The following is a 23,009-nucleotide window of genomic DNA, read 5'->3' on the forward strand; positions in this document are numbered from 1 at the left end:
TTGAACACTTTCCATGAAAATAACGATACATCAGAGACAAACTCGCAACATCTCTTCTGTGAGATAGAGGTTGTAAGGAGGAGAAAAGGACATCTCCTACGAGGCTACGAAGTCTATTTTGAACTCTATCAAGGCAGGACAAGTCCTTTCTAGCAGCTCCTGCCCAGATGTGGCAACAGTATTCCATCCTTGGACGTACCTGGCTCTTATATAGATAGAGAATAGCATCAGCAGTGAGATATCTACTGGATCGATAGAAAGATCCCACCATTTTTCCAGCGGCCTTGGCAACAGATTTGATATACGTGTTCCATTTAAGATCAGGAGTAATGGTCAAGCCCAGAATTTGGTTCGACCTTATCCCCCCTTAGTTATAAATATAACTGTCCACATCTTCCTGATCATACCCAGTACATTAATGTAAAAAATATTGCAACAAGGAGATTTCTACTCGGACTTGGGGTTTTTAGTATTGTAAGTACGTTTTTGCTATCTTTTCAGCATGAATTTAACCCATCATCTCGGTAGCCATTTTGTTTTTAATATGTCACCAAGACACACAAACAATAAATTACAATTCTGAAATAAAAAAAAAAATCTTACGCACAGTTTATGCACATGAAAAATAAACAGGCCGGTAGAAAATTTAATTCTACTGTTATCAGTCTTCATTTACTTTCCTCTCCATGAGAGCCGAGTTAGACACAAGGTCGTTTTTTAAAGGGGGTAACTCCAGCTCTCCCAAAATGGAACACTCTAGATTGTGAACTGAATCAAAGTGTCACTTAAGCTGGGCAGATTAAACTGGCTTCCTCTGAGTGGAAAAGTTTCTAGGGAATTATCAAATTCGCAAGCAGTCCTCAGTTGTGTATATATCTCTTGTCAGGGGAGATGATGACCTTAATTTTTTGCAATTCTTGCAAGGAAGTATCGACATGTTCTAGATACGGTGTTTGGTGTTCCCAATACATGGTCACCCATCTGGTACTGACCAACGTCAACGTTGTTTTACTTTGATGATCTAACGAGAATGTCAATGTGATTATGCAGTATGTCACTGCGGATTGGAACAAAAATAAAAATTGCCTCAGTCTGGAAGGATTTTTCCTTCACTGACCAAAGAGATATTACACTTTGCTCGTAGGTGTTTTGTACAAGTTATTTGTTGCTTTTAAATTTTTGTTTACGAAATCTCGACTGTTAATTATTCTGGACTTTTTTTTTTTTACCGTTGCACAATGTTAAACAGATGACAAAGGGAGGTAACTGCTTCATTCTGATGGATTGGTCGGACTTAGTTGTTAAGCAACGTCCGGTTGATGAAGAGCGAGTGATATTTTGTCAGTTTTTTTTTTTTTTTTAAATATCTTTTTTGGTGTGTGTCTTTGTATGAACGTGTGCATGATGAATGCTAGGGGATGACGGCGGCGGCGGCGGTGGTGGTGGTGACGACAACAAATGGAAAGATACAATTCACGTGATAGCGGGGTCAGAGTTCAATGGGGATTGGCGGCTGTAAGGGTGGCTGACCGTTTCTGGTTTCCTTCAGTTCCATGTGGACGACGTTTTGATCAGATTTTAACGCTGTACTGTCACGTCCAATTAATGCCATCCAGTTCTATAACGACAAAAAATATATACATACATATTAAACTAGAAATATATAAACTTATTTGGAGTAGAATGCGTTGGGCACGTCAAAAAAAAAACATCATTTATGTAAAATTGTTTAAAGAAGTTAGAACACACACAAAATGTCTATATATTTTTGGTAACAGGGAGGAAATGGCAAAATCTAACAGTTCAAAGGAAGAAACTATTAAAATATAAAGTTTTCCGGCATATCACAACCATTCCAGTGAAGGGGCGGGAGTTTGCTACTTATAGGGTTAATATGGATATTTACATCAAGGCAGCACAAGTGAAAACATTCCATTAATGTAAATACCTATATTAACCCGATGAGTAGCAAACTCCCACCCCTTCACTGTAATGCTTGTCATATGCCGGAAAACTTTCTACTTTAATAGTTTCTTCCTTTGAACTGTTTGAGTTTGGAAAACAACCACGGCGATGGGACAGGGGTTGGAGCTTAGTTGACAGCACAGAACTTATTAGATTGGAAATTCTTTTTTGATTTTGTCAAAAGGGGAGAGAATAGCGGTAGATGCAGCACCAACCCAGATGTGGCAACAATGCTCCCTGCATGGGAAAATGGTGGCTTCATAGAGATATAGGATACAGGATGGTGTCAACATATTTTTAGCATCTTTGTAGCCGCCTTTGTAATGTCTTTTATGCATTTGTTTAAATTTATGTTGCATGTGAATGTTAGGTCGAGAAGGGTGAATGATCAACTCTTCGGTAAAAGTGCTATAAGGTATTTTAATAAACAAAATATCTTTGTCCCTCCCTCCAAGGTTTTCAAAATTGGCTTTTATCTTCTGACACACTTGTCGTATTTGCTACTCAAGTGCTAACAAATTACGTCTGTATTGAAAACAAGACTACATTGTGATTACTCGTATGATAAAGTAACAAGCTCCTTTAAGAGAATGACGCCAGATTGAGAACCGCGTGCACCCGCAGCCAATGAGCGGCAGATAATGTTTGCCTTGGTAGTGGATTACATCCATTCCCAGCCGAAAACCAAATGTCGCTGACGTCCAAGTTCCCTTTTGGCCAATGTGTGAGTGGTGGGTCAATTGACTGGCATTTTTCGCAATTACTTACTACACTCCTAACCAACGCCTTAGGAATCGTGAGGTCCACTTGTTTAATAAAGTATAAAGTTCGCCTTACGCCAAGGTGGTCACTTTGGTGATAAACAGACTTAGTCAAGGTCGTACTTGCTTGGTGACACTGCTCCCGCACAATATGGAGGTTCAACCGTTTTTTTATGACATCGGGACACTAGTATATAATGTGCGACTTATGCAGATTACGACCCCCCCAAACTTTATCTCCCTACAAAACAAAAAAGGTTGTTGGTTGGTTGTTTTTGTTTTACGGCATATCAACCCTTTTCAGGTTATTTAATGCCGAATCCAAAGATTTTGAAGAAAAATTTTTAATAGAATATATCTGGGGGTTTTTTCAAGTCGGTTTCTATTCAACCCATAGTTGGGACCCTAACAGGTACTACCACTCCGGATCAAAGTGAACCTGGGAGCAATCAAAGGGTGGCTCCACACTCCCCAAAGCCCGCTGGGGCCTTACCATTGGATATAGTTTAAGCTCATATCCAGGACCACAAGAAAAGGAAAAGAAACAGATATGAATGCAGTGAAGAATATCGTTTATTAATTTAAAACAAAAAAGCTTACTTCACGAACTATATTATTACTCCCGATGAAGAAGAAACAGGACTGCATTGTAAGCTACCATAAGCTGGGGTAACTATAATCACCCGGGCTGACTTTGAGCCATTAGAAAAAAAATAATAATGCGTAAATAATATATTATTTCTGCATTTTAACCATAATTAACGATTTCATAATTTTGCATGCACATTTTGGTGTCGTAGCAAATATTTACTCTTATTTATGCATTATTCGTTATTATGTATATATCAATACGATGTTAATCTATATATTAATCCGATGTTAATCTATATATTAATACGATGTTAATCTATATGTTAATACGATGTTAATCTATATAGTAATACGATGTTAATCTATATATTAATATGATGTTAATCTATATATTAATACGATGTTAATCTATATTTTAATACGATGTTAATCTATATATTAATATGATGTTAATCTATATATAAATACGATGTTAATCTATATATTAATACGATTTTTATCTGTATATTAATACGATGTTAATCTATATATTAATCCGATGTTAATCTATATATTAATACGATGTTAATCTATATATTAATACGATGTTAATCTATATAGTAATAAGATGTTAATCTATATATTAATATGATGTTAATCTATATATTAATACGATGTTAATCTATATATTAATACGATGTTAATCTATATATTAATACGATGTTAATCCATATGTTAATACGATGTTAATCTATATAGTAATACGATGTTAATCTATATATTAATATGATGTTAATCTATATATTAATACGATGTTAATCTATATTTTAATATGATGTTAATCTATATATTAATACGATGTTAATCTATATATTAATACGATGTTAATCTATATATCAATATGATGTTAATCTATATATTAATACGATGTTAATCTATATATTAATATGATGTTAATCTATATATTAATACGATGTTAAACTATATAGTAATACGATGTTAATCTATATATTAATACGATGTTAATCTATATATTAATACGATATTAATCTATATATTAATACGATGTTAATCTATATATTAATACGATGTTAATCTATATATTAATACGATGTTAATCTATATATTAATACGATATTAATCTATATATTAATACGATGTTAATCTATATATTAATACAATGTGAATCTATATATTAATACGATGTTAATCTATATATTGATACGATGTTAATCTATATATTAATAAGATGTTAATCTATATATTGATACGATGTTAATCTATATAGTAATACGATGTTAATCTATATAGTAATACGATATTAATCTATATATTAATAAGATGTTAATCTATATATTAATATGATGTTAATCTATATATTAATACGATGTTAATCTATATATTAATACGATGTTAATCTATATATTAATACGATGTGAATCTATATATTAATACGATGTTAATCTATATATTGATACGATGTTAATATATATATTAATACGATGTTAATCTATATATTAATACGATGTTAATCTATATATTAATACGATGTTAATCTATATATTAATACGATGTTAATCTATATATTAATACGATATTAATCTATATATAAATACGATGTTAATCTACATATTAATACGATATTAATCTATATATTAATACGATGTTAATCTATATATTAATACGATATTAATCTATATATTAATACGATGTTAATCTATATATTGATACGATATTAATCTATATATTAATACGATGTTAATCTATATATTAATACGATATTAATCTATATATTAATACGATGTTAATCTATATTTTAATACGATAACGTGTGTGTTATTTTGTGTGTTATGCTTACGTCTTTTATCTTCCGAGTGACTGTCGTTTAATTGTTATGACCTTCCATTTCTTGTAATAAATTATTTTGCCAAGTATTCTTCATAGTTTTGGTTTCGATTTCGATTATAGCTGATGGCTCTCAAGACATCTATTTTTTTATAAATAATTTTACCAAGAATTCTTCATAAGTTTTGGTTACTGTTTCAATTATACCTGAAGGAACTCAATTATATATATATATATATATATATATATATATATATATATATATATATATATATATATATATATATAGATATGATTTAATATATACGAAATCTGCATGAATTAAAATATCATATTTAAGCATATATTTCGACCGGGTTATATCGAGAGTCCCTGCTAGCTTCGATAAATACTTTTGCAGTTTTAACAAACGAGCTACAATAATATCAGGGCCTTTTGGTCAAGATCAAAGTGTAGTATCTGTTCTTCAGATGCTGCACTTCCATTTCTTGTTCTCTTTCGGTGGAGGATCAGTCCTTCACGACTGAGACAATTTTTTAATTTTTGTACCTTTTCTCCACGTTAAAAAAACGACCCTGGTGTCTAACTCTGTCCCGTGGGGAGGCATAGTAAATAGCTACAATAATATACGGGCGTCTACATCTATGCTGAAAATCCACACAATGGCAAAATCAATATATTACATATGAAAGAGTTCTCTGTGGAATTTTCACGGGTCCCACTAGTAATTTATTAATGGCTCAAAGTCGCACCGGATGGCAAGAGTCACCCCAGCTTATGGTACTATATAAAAAGCGGGGCAATGTTGGCAGCTGGTTTGGCTGCACCATACCCAGCATTATAATCTTCAACGAAAGAAAATTAAAAAGAAAAAAATAAAGCAGTATATCAAAAGTTCTAATTTTTAGTTGGCTTACCGGTCTAGACGAACAGGCTGTAACGATGCTAATGTAAACCATATACGCTGGTACACAGGAAATTGATGTGAATGACACAAACCATCCGATATTTTCGACCCATTTGGGAAAAACATAGTCTCCTAACTTAAGTCCACCGTAACCGTACAACGACAAGATGAATATCACCTGAAAAAAAAAAAAAAAACATACAAGAAAATTTTATATATTTTGCTATTTCATTGTAGAGAGTTTTTTTTTTTTTTAAATTACATTTTCACCCCAAACAAAGCACATTGCAACTTAGGTGTAGGGGGCTACTATCAGGGGAAACATCTACTGGGGTACTATGCAGGGATTAGGGCAGCGAGATGTTGGTTCACGTTGCACTTGAACTTATGCATGTCAGTATAGTTGGGGAAGCAGTGACCTGGAATGGAATTCCAAAGTCTAGCAGTTCTGGGGAAGAAACTACTGGAGTAGAAAGATCTTTTACATCTAGGGATCTCTACAGTGTGGGTGTGGGATTTTGCAGCTTGTCGGGTCTGTCGAGGGTGTTCACGTCGTGGGAGCACAAGTGCTTGCAGTTCTTCAGAGCATTCACCATTATAAGACTTGTAAAACAGGCAGAGGGATGCAACGTTTCGACGATGGGACAGAGGCTGAAGCTTAGATGCCAGTTTAGGGCCTACCAGATTTGCGACTCTCTTTTGAACCCTGTCAAGGAGCGAGAGACTAGTAGCCGATGCACCAGCCCAAATATGACAGCAATACTCCATACATGGGCGAATAGTGGCCTTATAGAGGTACAGGATACTTTCGGGTGTTAGAAGTTTTCTAGCACGGTAGAGAGAGCCCACCTTCCTCGCAGCAGCCCTGGCAATGCCCTCGATGTAATTGTTCCAACTCATGTTTCCTGTGAACGTTAGGCCAAGGAGCTTGAGAGACGTACTCTCAGATAAAGAGTCGTTGGCCATTGCTATAGGTGGTAGAGAGGGTTTCTTGTAATTATTGAATGAAACCAGTTTTGTCTTGGCGGCATTGAACGTGACCATCCATTTTTGTCCCCATTCCACTACTGATTAGAGGTCATCCTCTAGTGTTTCTGCCATTACTTTAGATATATGTTCATGTGTTTTCCTGTCGTGCCTGCTATAGAGTGTGGTGTCATCAGCATATATACCCATCTCAGAGGCAATTTTGTCGGGGAGGTCATTTATTATTTCATTGCAGTGAAAATGTTTATTATTTCATTGTAGTGAAAATTTTTATTATTTCATCGTAGTAAAAAATTTTATTATTTTATTGTAGTGAAAATTTGTATTATTTTATTGTAGAGAAAATTTTTATTATTTTTTTATAGTGAACATTTTTATTATTTCATGGTAGTGAAAATTTTTATTATTTTATTGTAATGAAAATTTTTATTTTTTTATCATAATGAAATTTTTTTTTATTTTATTATAATGAAATTTTTATTATTTCATGGTAGTGAAAATTTGTATTATTTCACTGTAGTGAAGTGGAACATAACGTTCTTGATGATGGTTCATTCTTCCATCGACTGAAGTGGTCAGAAGGAATGGCATATTCTTCAATCGCTGACGACTATGCATTTTTCATAGTAAAGCACTATGGTAAGGCTACGATAGTATTTGATGGTTACATTAGAAAATTAAACACTAAGGACATTACCCATCAGAGATGCCGCCAAGATTGTACTCAGAAATGTTTCTGTTGAAGCAGGTGTGTCTGTCTATCGAAGCATTCCCAAGTTCGACAAGATTCACCTGAAGAAGATCGAAGGTTACATCGACCGAAACGTTGTGAAAATCACACTCAAAATGAGAAGGGTTTTATTTGTTCTGATTTTCTTATTAATTTTCTTGCTCCTGGCAAGTGATTTATGAACAAAAAAAAAAAGAAAGAAAACTCAACCATAAATATTCTAAAATCAATTCAATGTTTATTATTCATCACGATGGATTCAGACGAATTTGAAAGCACTTGAGTTTATAATGACTATGGCAGTTACGTCAGCCAGTTTTTGCTTGAATCAAGAAAATCGATAACAAGATTGGAAAGTATCTAAACCAAAATATTAAAACAAGATCCGTCTGTGTTATTGAATGAAAACTGCTTAAAAGAAAGAATGCTGCCTAAATACACACACAAACGTAATTTACAGATAGGACAACGAAATATGTCACTTACCAATACAAATACAGGACAGAGAATTGCCCAACAGACTTTCCAGTAAATGTTTGGTTGAAATCCTAGCATGCTTTCCACATCTTTGGAGAATCTCGTCAAACCTGAGAAAAAAAAAACAAAAAAAAAAAACAAGTGTACATTTTTGTTTGTGCTGTTTCGTTTCATCCTTGAACAGGTGCTTGGAAGTTAAACGGAAAAGATAATTTATTCCATCCTATAAACGAATGTTACATTTCTGTCTCTTCGTTCATGTGTGTGTGTCTGATGAAGAGTCAGGAAATAGTAAAGCTATACAACATAGTTGTTCAACAAAAAACACTGAAACTAGGTAAACGGTCGATTGCTGATTACATTTCTGTTGACATTTCTTATTTTATTTATATTAAAGCAGCTGTAAAAGTTTCCGCATGAATAAGAGCGATAGATAGATAGATAGAGAGATATAGAGAGAGGGATAGGATAGATAGATAGATAGATAGATAGATAGATAGAAAGGAAGCGAGTGAGTTGTGTTTAGAACCTAATGAGGCCAATGAAGTTTTTTTTAATTATTATTAAAATCTAATTTCTTATTTTTTCCGAATCTTTTAGATGGAGATAATTGAGCTTAGGAATCTTTCTTTTAAACACTGGAATATATACGAAATTTCGAACGGAACCTTTTATTAACTCCACTGGGGTAGTTTGCTTTCGTTTCACCAGCCATCCTATAAACAAAAGTCGCATTTTTGTCTGTTTGTCTATGTGTGTGTGTGTGTGTGTGTGTGTGTGTGTGTGTGTGTGTGTGTGTGTATCTGTCTGTCTGTCTGGTCGAAAGTCAGAAACTACCAAGACTATACCTAAACATCTTACATAATGTAATTGTTCGACAAAAAACACTGAAACTAGGTTAAACGGCGATTGCTGATTACTTTTTGTTGACATTACTTTTTTTATTTTGTATTAAAGCAGTTGTAAAAGCTTCTGCATAAATAATAGAGAGATAGACAGAGATAGATAGAGAGAAAGGGAGAGGTAGAGAGAGAGAGAGAGAGAGAGAGAGAACGCGCGAAAGTGTTGTGTTCAAACCTAATGAAACCAATAAAGCTTGCTTTTTAAAATTTTTCTTTTCTCATTTTTTCTGAATCTTTTAGATAAGGATTGTCGAGCTCAGGAATCTTTGTGCCAAACTCTAGAATCTGCACGGAATTTCGGACGGAAACCTTTACGTAATCCACTGGGGTAGCTTGCTCTCGTTCCGTCAGCCATAATCAGGTAGACGTCTTAATTGTATTGCACACTCTGAACAATCAACTTTTCACTTCGGAAAGATTGTCACAACTGAATATTATCAAGTCTTTTATCCGTTATACCACAGGTCCTTGTGTACGATGCTAGTATGGATTTTGGAAATTTATTCTTGTTTTTAGAGGTGCAAATTACTCATCACTATAGATCACAACAGATAACTGTATATTAGCAGGACCCGTGAAAATTCCACGGAATGAGAAATAAATTAATCAACAAATATGTTTTGATGAATTTATGGATATCGCAAAATAATAGTATTTTTTTACAGAAAACTAATAACACCAGCAAATAAGAGTTCATTAAAATTTCTCTGTAAATACTGACCATACTATTTTAAATATGAAAGTGACCCAAAATGAGGTCAATTAATAAGTAATACTCAGAAAGTAATATTATGCTAGATAGTTCGGCACTTGTATACGACAGTGGCATAAGTCGACTGAGACGAGTTATCGACCCCTGTTCTTTGAATGAGAAACGCCTTCTACCGGCCGTTCTGTGAACGTCAAATATAAACAAGTGTCCCCGAAAACGCAAAAATATATAACGAAATAAATAACACAAAAATATAGGAAAAACGAAATATTTAGAGATTATTTTTTTTTTTAGAATTATTTAGGGTTTTTTTCCTGTATGAAATGTAGCAACATATAATTTTTTTTTTAATATTTCTTTTTGTTTCACAATAAGATTGTATAAAAATATATCAAAATATAATTTTAGTTTGTCAATGTAGCAAAATATAATTTTAAACACATCAAACATTTATAGAGGTTATTGCACGAACTTTTAGAAAGGTACGAGTTATCGACCCCTGTTCTTTGAATGAGAAACGCCCTCTATCGACCGTTCTTGAAACTAAAATACACACATTCGACTCATGACACTCTCGTACAGAAGTACACGCAATAACCCTTATCCCCGAGTGTCTTCCGGGCCTTGATAAGTGATGACTTCCTTTAGTCTATAACCTGTTGGCAGACGATATTCTTCGTGTTTTACTCCCTTTCAATCCTTTCTATTTCAACTGACGTTATTTCATTAACGTTTATCCTCGAGGAGCTTTTTGCCTTGATTAGCATCAAGTCATTAGTAAATGATTAAAGTTAAATGGTAGGCTGCTGCTGCTGTTTTTGTTTCTTTCTTTTATATTGAACCAGTTGTTAGTGTTTGTGCAAGAGAGAGTAAGAGCGGGTGGGGGAGAAGAGAGAGAAAGAAAGAAAGAAAGAAAGAAAGAAGAGGAGGGGGTTGTGTTTAAAAGTGAGGAAGCCGCTTTAAAACGAAAATAGCTAAAACTGCAGTTTGGTGACCGGACCAGAATGCGATGAAAAATTGTGTACGGGCGAGAAAAAGGTTTTTATTTCATTTATTTATTTTTAAGATTATGACATGATGAACGGTTTGGAGTTAAAATCCATTTAGTATTACGCATGAAATCTGAAGAAAACCACTTTAAAAAAAGTAAATATGCTAGTATTTCCAAGATGGCGGTATATAATGCTTCCATCTTGGAAATATACTGATAATCCTAAAATATTTAAAAGAACGAATTTCTAACTTACCGTAGCAATAATGGACGGCCACCAATTCGACAAAACACACGAACAACAACGAATAGGAAGCCGCGTGTTCATCTAACAGCGTTATCACATATTGTCCGCCCTGGAAAAAAAAATTGGAAAAGAAAACGTAGAGAAAGAAGAACAAGTGTAAAGTTCCATAATTCTAGACTATCCGTGACCCGTTGGGTCAATGTTGGTACATCGTACATGATTTGATACATAGTCTCGTATAGACTGTGAAGGCTTATAGGTATTTTTTAAATTGCATCCAAAGGGCCAGAGAATTACGTCACCGTCTGCTTTCAGTTTGCCTATATTTCACGGATGATAGGTTAGCGTTACTACACGGAGCAGTGGTTCCCAGATTTTTCCCTTTTCCTTTCGCATCTTTATTTACGTCATTCATTTATTTAAAACATCTTCTTAGTCACCTCTTTTCCCCCAGTTTTGTTTTGTTTTGCATATTTTTTAATTTGTTATTCCTTTGCGCTCCTGCTTCTTCTTTTACTACTACTACTACTACTACTACTACTACTACTACTACTACTACTACTACTACATTGCCTCCGCCTCGCAACATCTCTCCTCTCATCCACCCGGGCAAATAAACAACTAAGCAAAATTATCAGAGTTTTTATTTTTATTTTAGAGTTTTTCAGTTAATATTAATTATAGGAGTTCGTGACAAACGTTCTATTTATGGACGTCCAGCGTGAACTCACGTCTTACAATATTATTGCCCATCTTTGGGCAGAACAGATACTACACTTTGAATTATTTATTTGTAAAAAAAAATATATAAAAATTCACCTTTTGAACATCTTAAACAAATTAGGTACGAGGTCATTCGAAAGTGTGAGAAAATGGGTGCTGTTAGTCATCCTTTGTCACCATGACTAAAAAAATGGCTATTCTTCCTTCAGCTAAAATAATCAATCGCCATAATACCACATTTACTTCATGGATTGTCCTACTTAAATTACCCAAATCTGATTTTAAAGATTTTATTGAAAATAAATAACGTTTCTTTGCAATCACTTCGTTTGCGTGGAGTGGAGAAAAATAAAAAAATCGATTAGTAAGATCCTACCAACTCTTTCTAAATAATAGACCACACACTGTTTAACCCAGGAAGGCCTGTTTCACTGTGGACCTCATTTATATACGTGTGTGACGGAGAGGCTCATATATACGTCGTGTTATTGCTTGTCGTTTTACTAAATATTTATATTTGGCTTTTTCGCTATCTGAACCCTAAGTTATCGTGTTGCAGTCTATGTATGTTCTATGATCGTCTAAATGTGTTGTGTACGTGCGTGTCAGACATAACACAAACGCATACATGTATTTCGACATACCTTTTCAACTTTTTGAACCCTGCCCAGGAGTGAGAGACAAGCAGCAGATGCACCAGCCCAAATGTGACAGCAATATTCCATACGGACGGTTCACTGCTTGAGGGTACAGCTGAATGAAGTTTTCGGCAATGCTTATGGTCTTTGGTGTGGTTTCAAGTGATGGCCACATCATGCCATCTCACATCTTCGAAATCGGCTTGAAAGTCAACACCAAAGTTTACCGAGATGTGTTGAAGAGCATGGTGATTCCCTGGGTGTGGCAGCAAACTTGGCGTCAGCCCACAAGTCCAAGGAGACACAGGTGACAGAAGGTGTGCTACGACTTTGTACCCTTCTCTCACTGACCCCTCTCCTCCCCCATCGTGAACCCGCTGGACTACTTCGTTTGGTCAGACATCCAGAACATCGCCAACATGACTACCCACAACACTAAAGTCAGCTTGATTGCCGCCATCCGCCGAGTAATCGTCGAGTTCCTGCAGGTTCTTGTGGAAAAGGCATGCTTCTAGTTCCGGACCCGTATCAAGGCGATGATTGGAGCTGAAGGCAGGTACTTTGAATAGATGTCATCTGTATGATATAATAAAGTCACCTAAATTGATCTCTTCAATAAAAGTTTTAAATAAAACGGTAGTGTTGTTTTCTTTAGGGCGCAATTTATCGTTCCACCCTGTGTTAATATCAGGCTGAACTCGAGAATAAAGATAAGACAAGTGGTGTTTATTTAAACTTTTTAGCAGTGTTTTACACGTCTGAACTGATCGCTGTCAGTAAAAAAAAAATTCCCGTTTCTATTTTTGGGATGACATCTAATTCTTATAAAGATGCTAATTCAAGAGTGAGATTGTTTGATATTAAAAATATATACAAATTAGTTAACCTTCTTGAAGTCGCTCGAATATTCATGTTTTAGTATTTTAAGAAGTTCATTTTAGTAATTTTTAAATAGAAAAAGTAGGCTTTTAATATCAATGTCAGAGCGAGAAAAAAATCAACTATATATATATATATATATATATATATATATATATATATATATATATATATATATATATATATATATAAGAGAAAAAAGTTAAAACTGTAAGTTGAACTTTACAATCAAAATTTATTGTTCGTCTGAATACTCCAAAAAACAATTTACAAAGACCTTATTCTGCGGAGTTTGAAAGAATGCTATTCTTGTTATTCTTCTCATCAGAGGACATAAAGAAATCAGCAAATTATATTTGTAGCAATGCTAGAATTTGCTAGTAAAGGTATTAAATGAAACCGCAATTTATTGTAGTTATAAATTGCCAAATAAAAAAAGAAGTGAAAAAATGTTGGATATGTAAATAAAATACAAAAACAAAACTCCCGAGGGTCCGGATACAATTCGGCAAGATTTTACATTTTCGCCTTTTTTTCACTTTTTGGAGTGGGTTGCTATACTAAGAATATAAAGAAACGTGCATTTTCTCTTTTTATTAGAGTTTTCCATTACACCAAATTGAGCCACAGCAACACTTGGCAGGTTACAGGTAGTATGCCTGAAGAGTCCTAGAGTGGATGAAACGTGGAATATTCAGTATAGCTTAATCGCCATATATATTTTATAACTTACTAACTAGCTCTACCTACGTATTGAACACTTTTAAAGTAAATACGTAAAGCTTACGCATAAATCTATACTTTCGTATATTAATTTTATGTGAGTAAATTAAGTAATTATATATATATATATTTAAACATATATATATATATATACATTTTTTACAATATTCCGAATTTTATAATGTTTATATAATTGTGAATTCAGTAATCGTTCATATACCAATAAATTTTAAGTCAGTATAAAGTGACTTAATTTATAAGCTTCAAAATTATCAGTTTTTGTAATCAAGCATTCATATATCGTTTTAACAAAATCAAGACAACAAAGATTGGATTGATAGCAACAAGTTGTGTATTTTCACCGTTCGCTACAATTGTTTCGTGACCATTCGGACAATTTCAAACCTTATATCGTTTGAAAATATTCAGAAGAACGGCCTCTCTTCAGACGTTTACAAAAACTCTTTTCTAATGAATAATATGGAATCCATTTCCCTTTTAAGGAAAACTATGTGATAAAAAAATTACTACATTTCTTCCTTCCGGTTTTTCCCCCATTTTTCCAATATATATATATATATATATATATATATATATATATATATATATATATATATATATATATATATAAACATCTACTTACGTATGTTGTCGTTGGTAATGACATGCAAAAGACAAAGACGATCAAGCCAGCCACGAAAAATTCACGATGACGTCGGAGTATTTGGTATTCGTCAGTAAAACCAGTTAAAAATGCTTCTAGTCCACCGAACTATTTATAAAAGAAAGAAAAACGAAGTATAAATACAGTTACAGGACATGTTTTCAAGTAAAACAGATTAGTAGCGTTGAACACTAAAACTGAGATAAGAAACGGTACAACCTTCCAGATTCATGTAATATATAGATATATTATATATATATATTCATACAATATATATATATATATATTTCTGTAGAATATATATATTTATTTATATAGAAATATATTTTCTTATAATATATATCAATCCTTATTTAAGAAGCTCAATGTAATTACAGAGCAATATAGATAATACATGACAACAAGTTATATTCCAAAATTCATGATGTTTACCATCTTATAATTTATTCCTTTAATTCAGTTGACTTATACAATTCTTGACAGTATCTAATTAGTAGCGCAGAATCAATCAATTATTATATCAATCAGCGAATCTCCCTTAACCCATCAAAACAAATAGCAACAATCAATCCGCCAAAAGGAATTTGACATGATTAAAATCCGAAAATTGGAAGAGAGACTGCAAATACCTTTTTATTTTTCCATTACGCCATATTGAATGTATATATATATATATATATATATATATGTGTGTGTGTGTGTGTGTGTGTGTGTGTATTATGTATGTGTGTGTGGAAAAGTACTTAATTTCCTTATAATATATACCAATGCTTTTGTAAGAAGCTCAATGTAATTACAGAGCAATATATGAATGATAAAATTCTATATTCCAAAGTTCATGATGTTGACCATCAATCACCTAATTATTATATCAATCAGTGAATCTATTTTGCCCTTAACTCATCAGAAGAAATACCAACAACAATCCATCAAAAGAAGATAAAGTTTTGACATGATTAAAAATCCGAAAATTGACATGATTAAAAATCCGAAAATTGACATTATTAAAAATCCGAAAATTGACATGATTAAAAATCCGAAAATTGACATGATTAAAAATCCAAAAATTGACATGATTAAAAATCCGTAAATTGACATGATTAAAAATCCGAAAATTGACATGATTAAAAATCCGAAAATTGGAAGAGAAGCTGTAAATACCTTATAATATGTTTACATTGGCCAATAAAAAATAGATTCACTGATTGATATAAAAATTTAGTGAATGATTTTGTGCTACAAAACAGATACCGTCAAGAATTGTAAATGGCAACTGAATTTCAAAAATAAATTGTAAGATTGTCAACATCATGAACTTTGGAATATAGTCTTTTGTCATTCATTATATATTCCACAGCCAAACAACGTCGCAGCCCACAAGAGCCATGACAGTCTAAGAACCGGTTCTTTGACTGTCATAGCTCTTGTGGGCTGCGACGTTGTTTGGCTGTGGAATTTATTATATACAATCTCTCACATTCTGAATATATATATGTGTGTGTGTGTGTGTGCGTGTGTGTGTGTGTGTGTGTGTGTGTGTGTTATTCATGATTTTTCATCTTAATAACCCGATTACAACGAGTATGTAAAAAATTATGTAAAAAAAATTAGAAAACGACTGAAAAAGAATGAAAAAGTGTTTCACCGTGCTGTCCAGTCCGAGGGTGATGAGCATCAGAAAGAAGATGATGGCCCAGAAGACCGAACCGGGTAACGATGCAACAGCTTCCGGGTAAACGACAAATACTAAACCGGGGCCTTGAAAAAAAAAAGGAAAAAGTTGGTAATGCGATTAAAACTTTGTTAAAAGGCTATCAAGGAACTGAACAAAACCATAAAAAAACGAATCTATTTACAAGTTAGAAAAGCTTCTCGTCCAAGAAATGAAAATTGTTAAACAAAATGTTTTTACTATAGACTTTTAAAATAAAGGTACAAGATTCAATTTGAAATTTATTTATCTTCAAAGTACACTTTTATAAATTTTACAAAGTAAGGTATAAAAATTTAATTTAAATTGAATAAAAAAATTACCTTGGATTTATTTTATGTAATGTACATTCTGTTGCACTTAAAAAAAATAATTGAAAATTTTATATCTATATATATTAATTGCTAGATGAAAGATAATCTTTTTAAATTTAAAGCCTATTGTAAAAACATTTTGTTTAACAATTTTCATGCCTTGGACGAAATGCTTTTCTAGCTTGTATCCTATCTTTTTTAAGATTATATTTTAAAACTCCCCTTCTCTCTATTTCAGTTTGTATTTCTCCTCACACCACAACTCATTTTTGCAACCCCATCTTTGTATTATTACAGGTCTGAATATTCTCTCTGTTTCAGTTTGTATGTCTCCTCACACCACAACTCATTTTTTGCAACTCCCTCTTTGTAATACAGATCTAAATAATGAGAAAATCTAATTTTTTTAACAAAAATTTAAAAATAATTTTTCCCTTATATAAATCGATTTTAATTTGAACCCAAATTAATTTAAAAATCTAATTTTTATGTATAAAAAACCTTAAAATTTATATTGGTATCGGTTAAAAACTTAAAATTTCGTTTAATTATATCGAATTACGTTTAAAAATTCCTAAAATACGTTCAAAGTGTTTTTTTTTAATTTTAATCTTTCGTTTCATTATATCGTATAACGTTTAAAAATTTCGAAATACGTTTAAAAATTTTATAAAATTTTTATAAAAATCCAGATCTTTCAAGGTTTGGGGAAGTGAATATTTATCTATCCTAAGTGATTTTCCTAGTATATTAACATTATTATATTTTTCTATAGTTTTAAATTTGAAATAGATTGTAAATTACATTTATAAAGTATAATTAAAAAAAATATATATATAATACATTAATTTAAAATCTATAATATAATTACAATGAAAATCCAAGTTTACCGACTAATCATTTTAGTATTTACAATTTTTTTTCCAAAAAAAACTAATCATATACACACACACACACATATATATATATATATATATATATATATATATATATATATATATATATATATATATATATATATATATATATATATTATTTTCATAAAATCAACACCACAGAGATCGGAGTGATAGCAACAAGTTGTGTATTTTCAAAATACGTTACAATCGTTTCATGACTATTCCGACAATTTCAAATATTATGTCGTTTGAAATTATTCTCAATAACGGCCCGTTTTCAGACGATGAAAAACATAATTTAATGAACAATAGGGATTACATTTGGAGTTCCCCTTTCGGAAACTATGCAGTTGAACCTACCTACCCATCCTACTTCCAATTTTTGTTTCACAGTTTTCCGTTTTCACACACACACACAAACACACACACATATATATATATATATATATATATATATATATATATATATATATATATATATATATATATATATATATATATATATATATCATAAAATCCCGTAATTGGAATCATATGGAATTATATCTCGGCAGTAGAATGAAAAGCATTTTTTTTTTTTTATTAATATTATTGGAATTTTTTCCTTTCTTCCTTGTAAACATTTTTGTGAATTTTTCCATGGATTTTTGCCTTTGGATTATTATGGACCATCTTCTTCCAATTACGGGATTTTTGGATTTTACTTGTGAAAATGGAAATTCAATTAACTTTCTTGAAGTTATATATTTGGATTTTACCGTCACTGGATTTTTTATCTTCCACCAGACTATCCATTTATGTGTAATCACCTTTTTTTTCACCATATTCCCTCTGCTTCACTTTTTTTTGTTTTCAAGTAAGATCTTTCACTTACTTGTTGTTTCATCAAATACTTTTGCATGCAAATTCCGATCCCGCATTTTGCTAATTCCTACCCTCTGATAAGAAGGAAATTATTTCTTCGAAACTCCGCGGATTAAGGACTATCCACTTATCTAGTGTTTCCTTTTCAGATTAAATATGGTTTAACTCATTTCAAAGTGTTTTTAACATGTTTTATTAACTGTTTGCTCGTATATATATATATATATATATATATATATATATATATATATATATATATATATATATATACCGTTAATTTCGAAGAAAGCTCAATGTATCTATTTTATAGGTGCAGAGCATGTATAGTACAAAACTTTGTTGAAATTCAAAGACTTACATTTTTTCTTTTTTATAACTTTTGTTTATTCATCTTGGATTTCTTCATTACAACCGTTTCGTTAATGGGATATATATATAGAGAGATAGATAGATAGATAGATAGATAGATAGATAGATAGATAGAGAGAGAGAGAGAGAGAGAGAGAGAGAGAGAGAGAGAGTCAATCAGAGCAAACTGTTTCGCCGTATCAAAGCTCACAGTGCAGCTAGACTAGCGCCTATGCCGAGCAAGGAATCGAACCTACAGCACTCTAGTTTAGGATCGACTCCCACAAATATCTTGAAATGTCTTTATACGATCATTTTTTTGTGCCCTATTTGTTCATTTACAAATAACTTCGCATTACGCTAAGTAAGCAGCAGACAAAAATCGTGTACGAAAAATGCTTTACTCAAGAAAAGGAGGTGGGTTGTGTGTGTATGTGTGTATGTGTGTGTGTGTGTGTGTGTGTGTGTGAGAGAGAGAGAGAGAGAGAGGTGGGGGTGGAGAGTTGGAAAGAAAGAGAAGAATGATTACCTGCGACGGCAATTTCTTGAATGGATCTTTTCGTCACGTGCGACATATAACCCAACACGGAGAAAACAACGAAACCCGCGATGAAACTCGTGAAGCAGTTGATAATACTCGTCACCAAAGAATCACTGAAAATACGAAAAAGAAGGAATAAATAATTAAAAAAAGAAGAAAATAACGGGTTTTAAAATACATTAAACAAAAAAACAAAAAAAACAACAAAAAAAGAAGCAATTAATTGTACATAAAAAACACTATATGTAGCCAATTAATATTGAGCAATCCCGGATGGGTCTGCATTTTTATTTTTATTTAACGTGAGTTTGAATTTCGTGGCTTCGGGTCCTTTTCATGATCAAAAGTATATTATTTCCCTTGGTCAAATGTTTATTTCTGCTCTCTGCTGTTGAACCTAATGTAACGTGGTCGTTACGCTTCGCTTGAACCGTGTTCGTTGCAGTTTAAACCTCTCTCCTTCTATCATGTCTGAAAATGACACAATGTTCAACGAGCGAGATCTGAGTGCGTCGCTATATAACACATGCTCTCTACCGATCCATGTCATGATAACAGGACCATTGCCAGCACCCTCAAAATGCAGATAATGCTTGAGGACATAGCCCAACGATGTTTCCGGCTATGGGTATGGTCTTTGGCGTGGTTGCACATGAAGGTCACATCACATGAGGGGCTCCTTGGTTTTTGCCGTCCATTTTGTTTAAAGCAATGATGATTGCAACGTCTTGTCAGACGAGTGCCACTCACTCAGACATTTAAAATCCATGAGCCCAAATTTCTGAGGGAGTATCTATACAAATATGATGTTACAGAGTCTTAGCTTTGTACGACAGCTAAGTCTCTCTCTCGGTTCAAAATGTTGAGATCCAGCAACAAGCAAGAGCAAGATAGCCAGCAACAAATTAAACTGCAGACCAGCTTAATGCGGGTAATGGTCTTCCGCTTTATGGTTTTTTTTTAAATCAGAGATTTGCTTCTCCTAGAAAGGTTGCCTTCACCACGGCTTACGGGAGCCCTCTCCACCCCAAATACACACACACACAAATATACACGGTGCTAGTTGGCTGTTGACCCAGAATAGAGTTCATTCGCCGTTTGGAAAGTCTTTTTTTTTATCCTTCAGGGAGACTAGCCGCCCTCCTCACCAAGCAAGTCTGGTGGGGGAACCAGTTTAGTCGCCGGTGACCCGACCATGAGGCAGGTAGTACTGGGTTACATGGTACCAGTAGCATATGACATGACCTGACATATTTGACATGTTTAAAGCAATACATACATACATACATACATACATACATACATACATATATATACATATATATATATATATATATATATATATATATATATATATATATATATATATATATATATGGTTGTATCGATTGTTTTCCTAGATTAAATTCAATGAAACTCGCGTGATTATTAAAGAGTGCTCAATGCCGGACAGAGCTCGTATATAATGCTTGTATAATAAACAATCTATAACAATAAATATAAATTCTGTAGTATCAGATGGTCAGGGTCGCCTGATGAAATCGCATTGACTGAAACAGATGACTGTTTGTAGCGACCAAATGTAACTGTTTACCTTCTAATAAATAAATAATATATATATATATAATATATATATATATATATATATATATATATATATATATATATATATATATATATATATATATATATATAGTGGAGATGGTAATTAATAAAAACTGAAGAAAGTGCTCAATACTGTTGTAGAGCAAATATGCGTTTTATTTTTTATTACCGTATCTTTCAGTTAAGTTACATTATTGTTTCGGCTACTCGGCCGTTTTATATATATATATATATATATATATATATATATATATATATATATATATATATATATATATATATATATATACTTGTTTATTGTTATATAAACATGGTCACATCCTGCTGCTCAGTTTATCAGCTCTTTTTTATTGAGCACTATCTAACAACCTCGTTGAATTCATTAGTCCATTACTTTTGAATAAAAAAAAAACGAGTATATATATATATATATATATATATATATATATATATATATATATATATATATATATATATATATATTAGTTAACTTTTAGTTTAATACAAATTGAATAACGAAAGGTGGTGTTGTTCGTGAAAGTTTAGATTTCTTCTACTTTTGTGAAGGTTTAACGATACATATCATCAAATAATGAACATTCAAAACATTTCAGTTTCTTTTCAGTATTGTAAATGAATAGCAGGGGAATAATATGAAAACCGTTCAGTTGAAAATTAAAATACATCAGATTTGCATTAAATTTAGTCAATTAAAACTTCATTTATCATTTTCGTAAGTCGACATAAAAGTGGTGCGAAACTGTTGTGTCTTGGAATTAATTCTAAACGTATTGTGCAACGTTGGCCTACATTGTTAACAAAGTTAAATGTAAATTGGGCAAATGTCTAGTCTAGCGGCGTAAATTATTTGACAGACAAAAAATTATAAAAAAAAACTATTTATTTTTATATAAAACACATTATTAGACCCTATTATAACCCAAAAAAAAATCCATTTTTACTACTTTTTCAACATTTTTTTATTAGACGAAATGTACGACAATCCAGGCCGCCATATTGTTTTTTAAATTTTGGCCTTTCTAAGGTTTGACAGATTGGCCTTTTAAAGGTCAGATTTGTCCTTCTTTTTACGCTCTTTCATTACAAAAGTGGCAGCCAAAGCAAAGAGCGTAAAAATGTCCAAATTTGGCCGTAAAAAGGCTAATCTAACGCTTAGAAAGGCTAAATTTAAAAAACAATATGGCGGTCTCAATGCTTGTACATTTAAGTCTAATAAAAATTATTAAAAAAAAAATAAAATAAAAAGGAATTTTTTTTTTTCTTTTTTTGTTCAGCCTTTGGGTCTAATAATGCGTTTTATATAAAATAAATAAGTTTTATAACTTTTTGTCTGTCAAATAATTTACGCCGCTAAACTACATATTTACCGTAATTTGATTTATTTGTTTTAGAAATTATTTTCTTCGACCAGAAACAAAAATCAAGATGTCGACATCTTTAAACAAGCAAACAAAAAAAAGTTGTTACGTCAGATGTTTACTTGAAAAAGGAAAATAATTCAGGTTTGACGAATACAGGATTCCTTCCCTTTATTCGGCCTGTTTTTTTTTTTTTGTTTGTTTTTGTTTTTTTCGTTTTGCTTTTCAAATTTTTATTTTTATATATTTTTCTAGTATGCATATGAAATTCGACTTTTCGTTACCGATAACAGTTATTTTTTCTCGGGTTGTAACTGGAAAGAGCGATGAGGGATCCAAATCCAGGCCCCAGAGAAAAGCAAATTTGAACAGCAGCATCGACCCAGACCTAGAAACACAAACAGAAACAAAATCTTAGATTTAGAGGAAAAAATAATTTGTAATCTTTTTTTTTTTTCAACTTTATATTTTCCTTTAAAATGACGACTGTTATAGGTTTTCAGGTATGCTGAAAACGAATATCTTATTAAATTTTCCGCAAATAGGTAGTTTTCCGGATATTAAGCTATATAATCCCTTAAGTTATAAGTTGTGGATATTGTTGTACGTATTGCATTTAAATGCGAT

General features: G+C 32.3%; 1 protein-coding gene across 1 annotated transcript in view; it reads right to left on the reverse strand.

Annotated features, from left to right (window-relative positions):
• Positions 1-1,336: 1,336 nt before the first annotated feature.
• Positions 1,337-23,009, reverse strand: part of LOC145255826 (sodium-dependent serotonin transporter-like) — a 174,187-nt gene continuing 152,514 nt past the window's right edge. The window contains exons 6-13 of the mRNA XM_080114544.1: positions 22,667-22,770; positions 19,387-19,511; positions 16,367-16,479; positions 14,701-14,829; positions 11,104-11,203; positions 8,252-8,352; positions 6,059-6,226; positions 1,337-1,618 (exon numbers count right to left, since the gene is read on the reverse strand). Of these exons, the coding sequence (XP_079970670.1) occupies positions 1,490-1,618; positions 6,059-6,226; positions 8,252-8,352; positions 11,104-11,203; positions 14,701-14,829; positions 16,367-16,479; positions 19,387-19,511; positions 22,667-22,770 (969 nt within the window). The 3' untranslated portion in view covers positions 1,337-1,489. The remainder of the gene's footprint in view (positions 1,619-6,058; positions 6,227-8,251; positions 8,353-11,103; positions 11,204-14,700; positions 14,830-16,366; positions 16,480-19,386; positions 19,512-22,666; positions 22,771-23,009) is intronic.

The sequence above is a fragment of the Euprymna scolopes genome, chromosome 31 (genome assembly GCF_053919585.1).
Source record: "Euprymna scolopes isolate OS-2025 chromosome 31, ASM5391958v1, whole genome shotgun sequence".
Taxonomy (NCBI): domain Eukaryota; kingdom Metazoa; phylum Mollusca; class Cephalopoda; order Sepiida; family Sepiolidae; genus Euprymna; species Euprymna scolopes.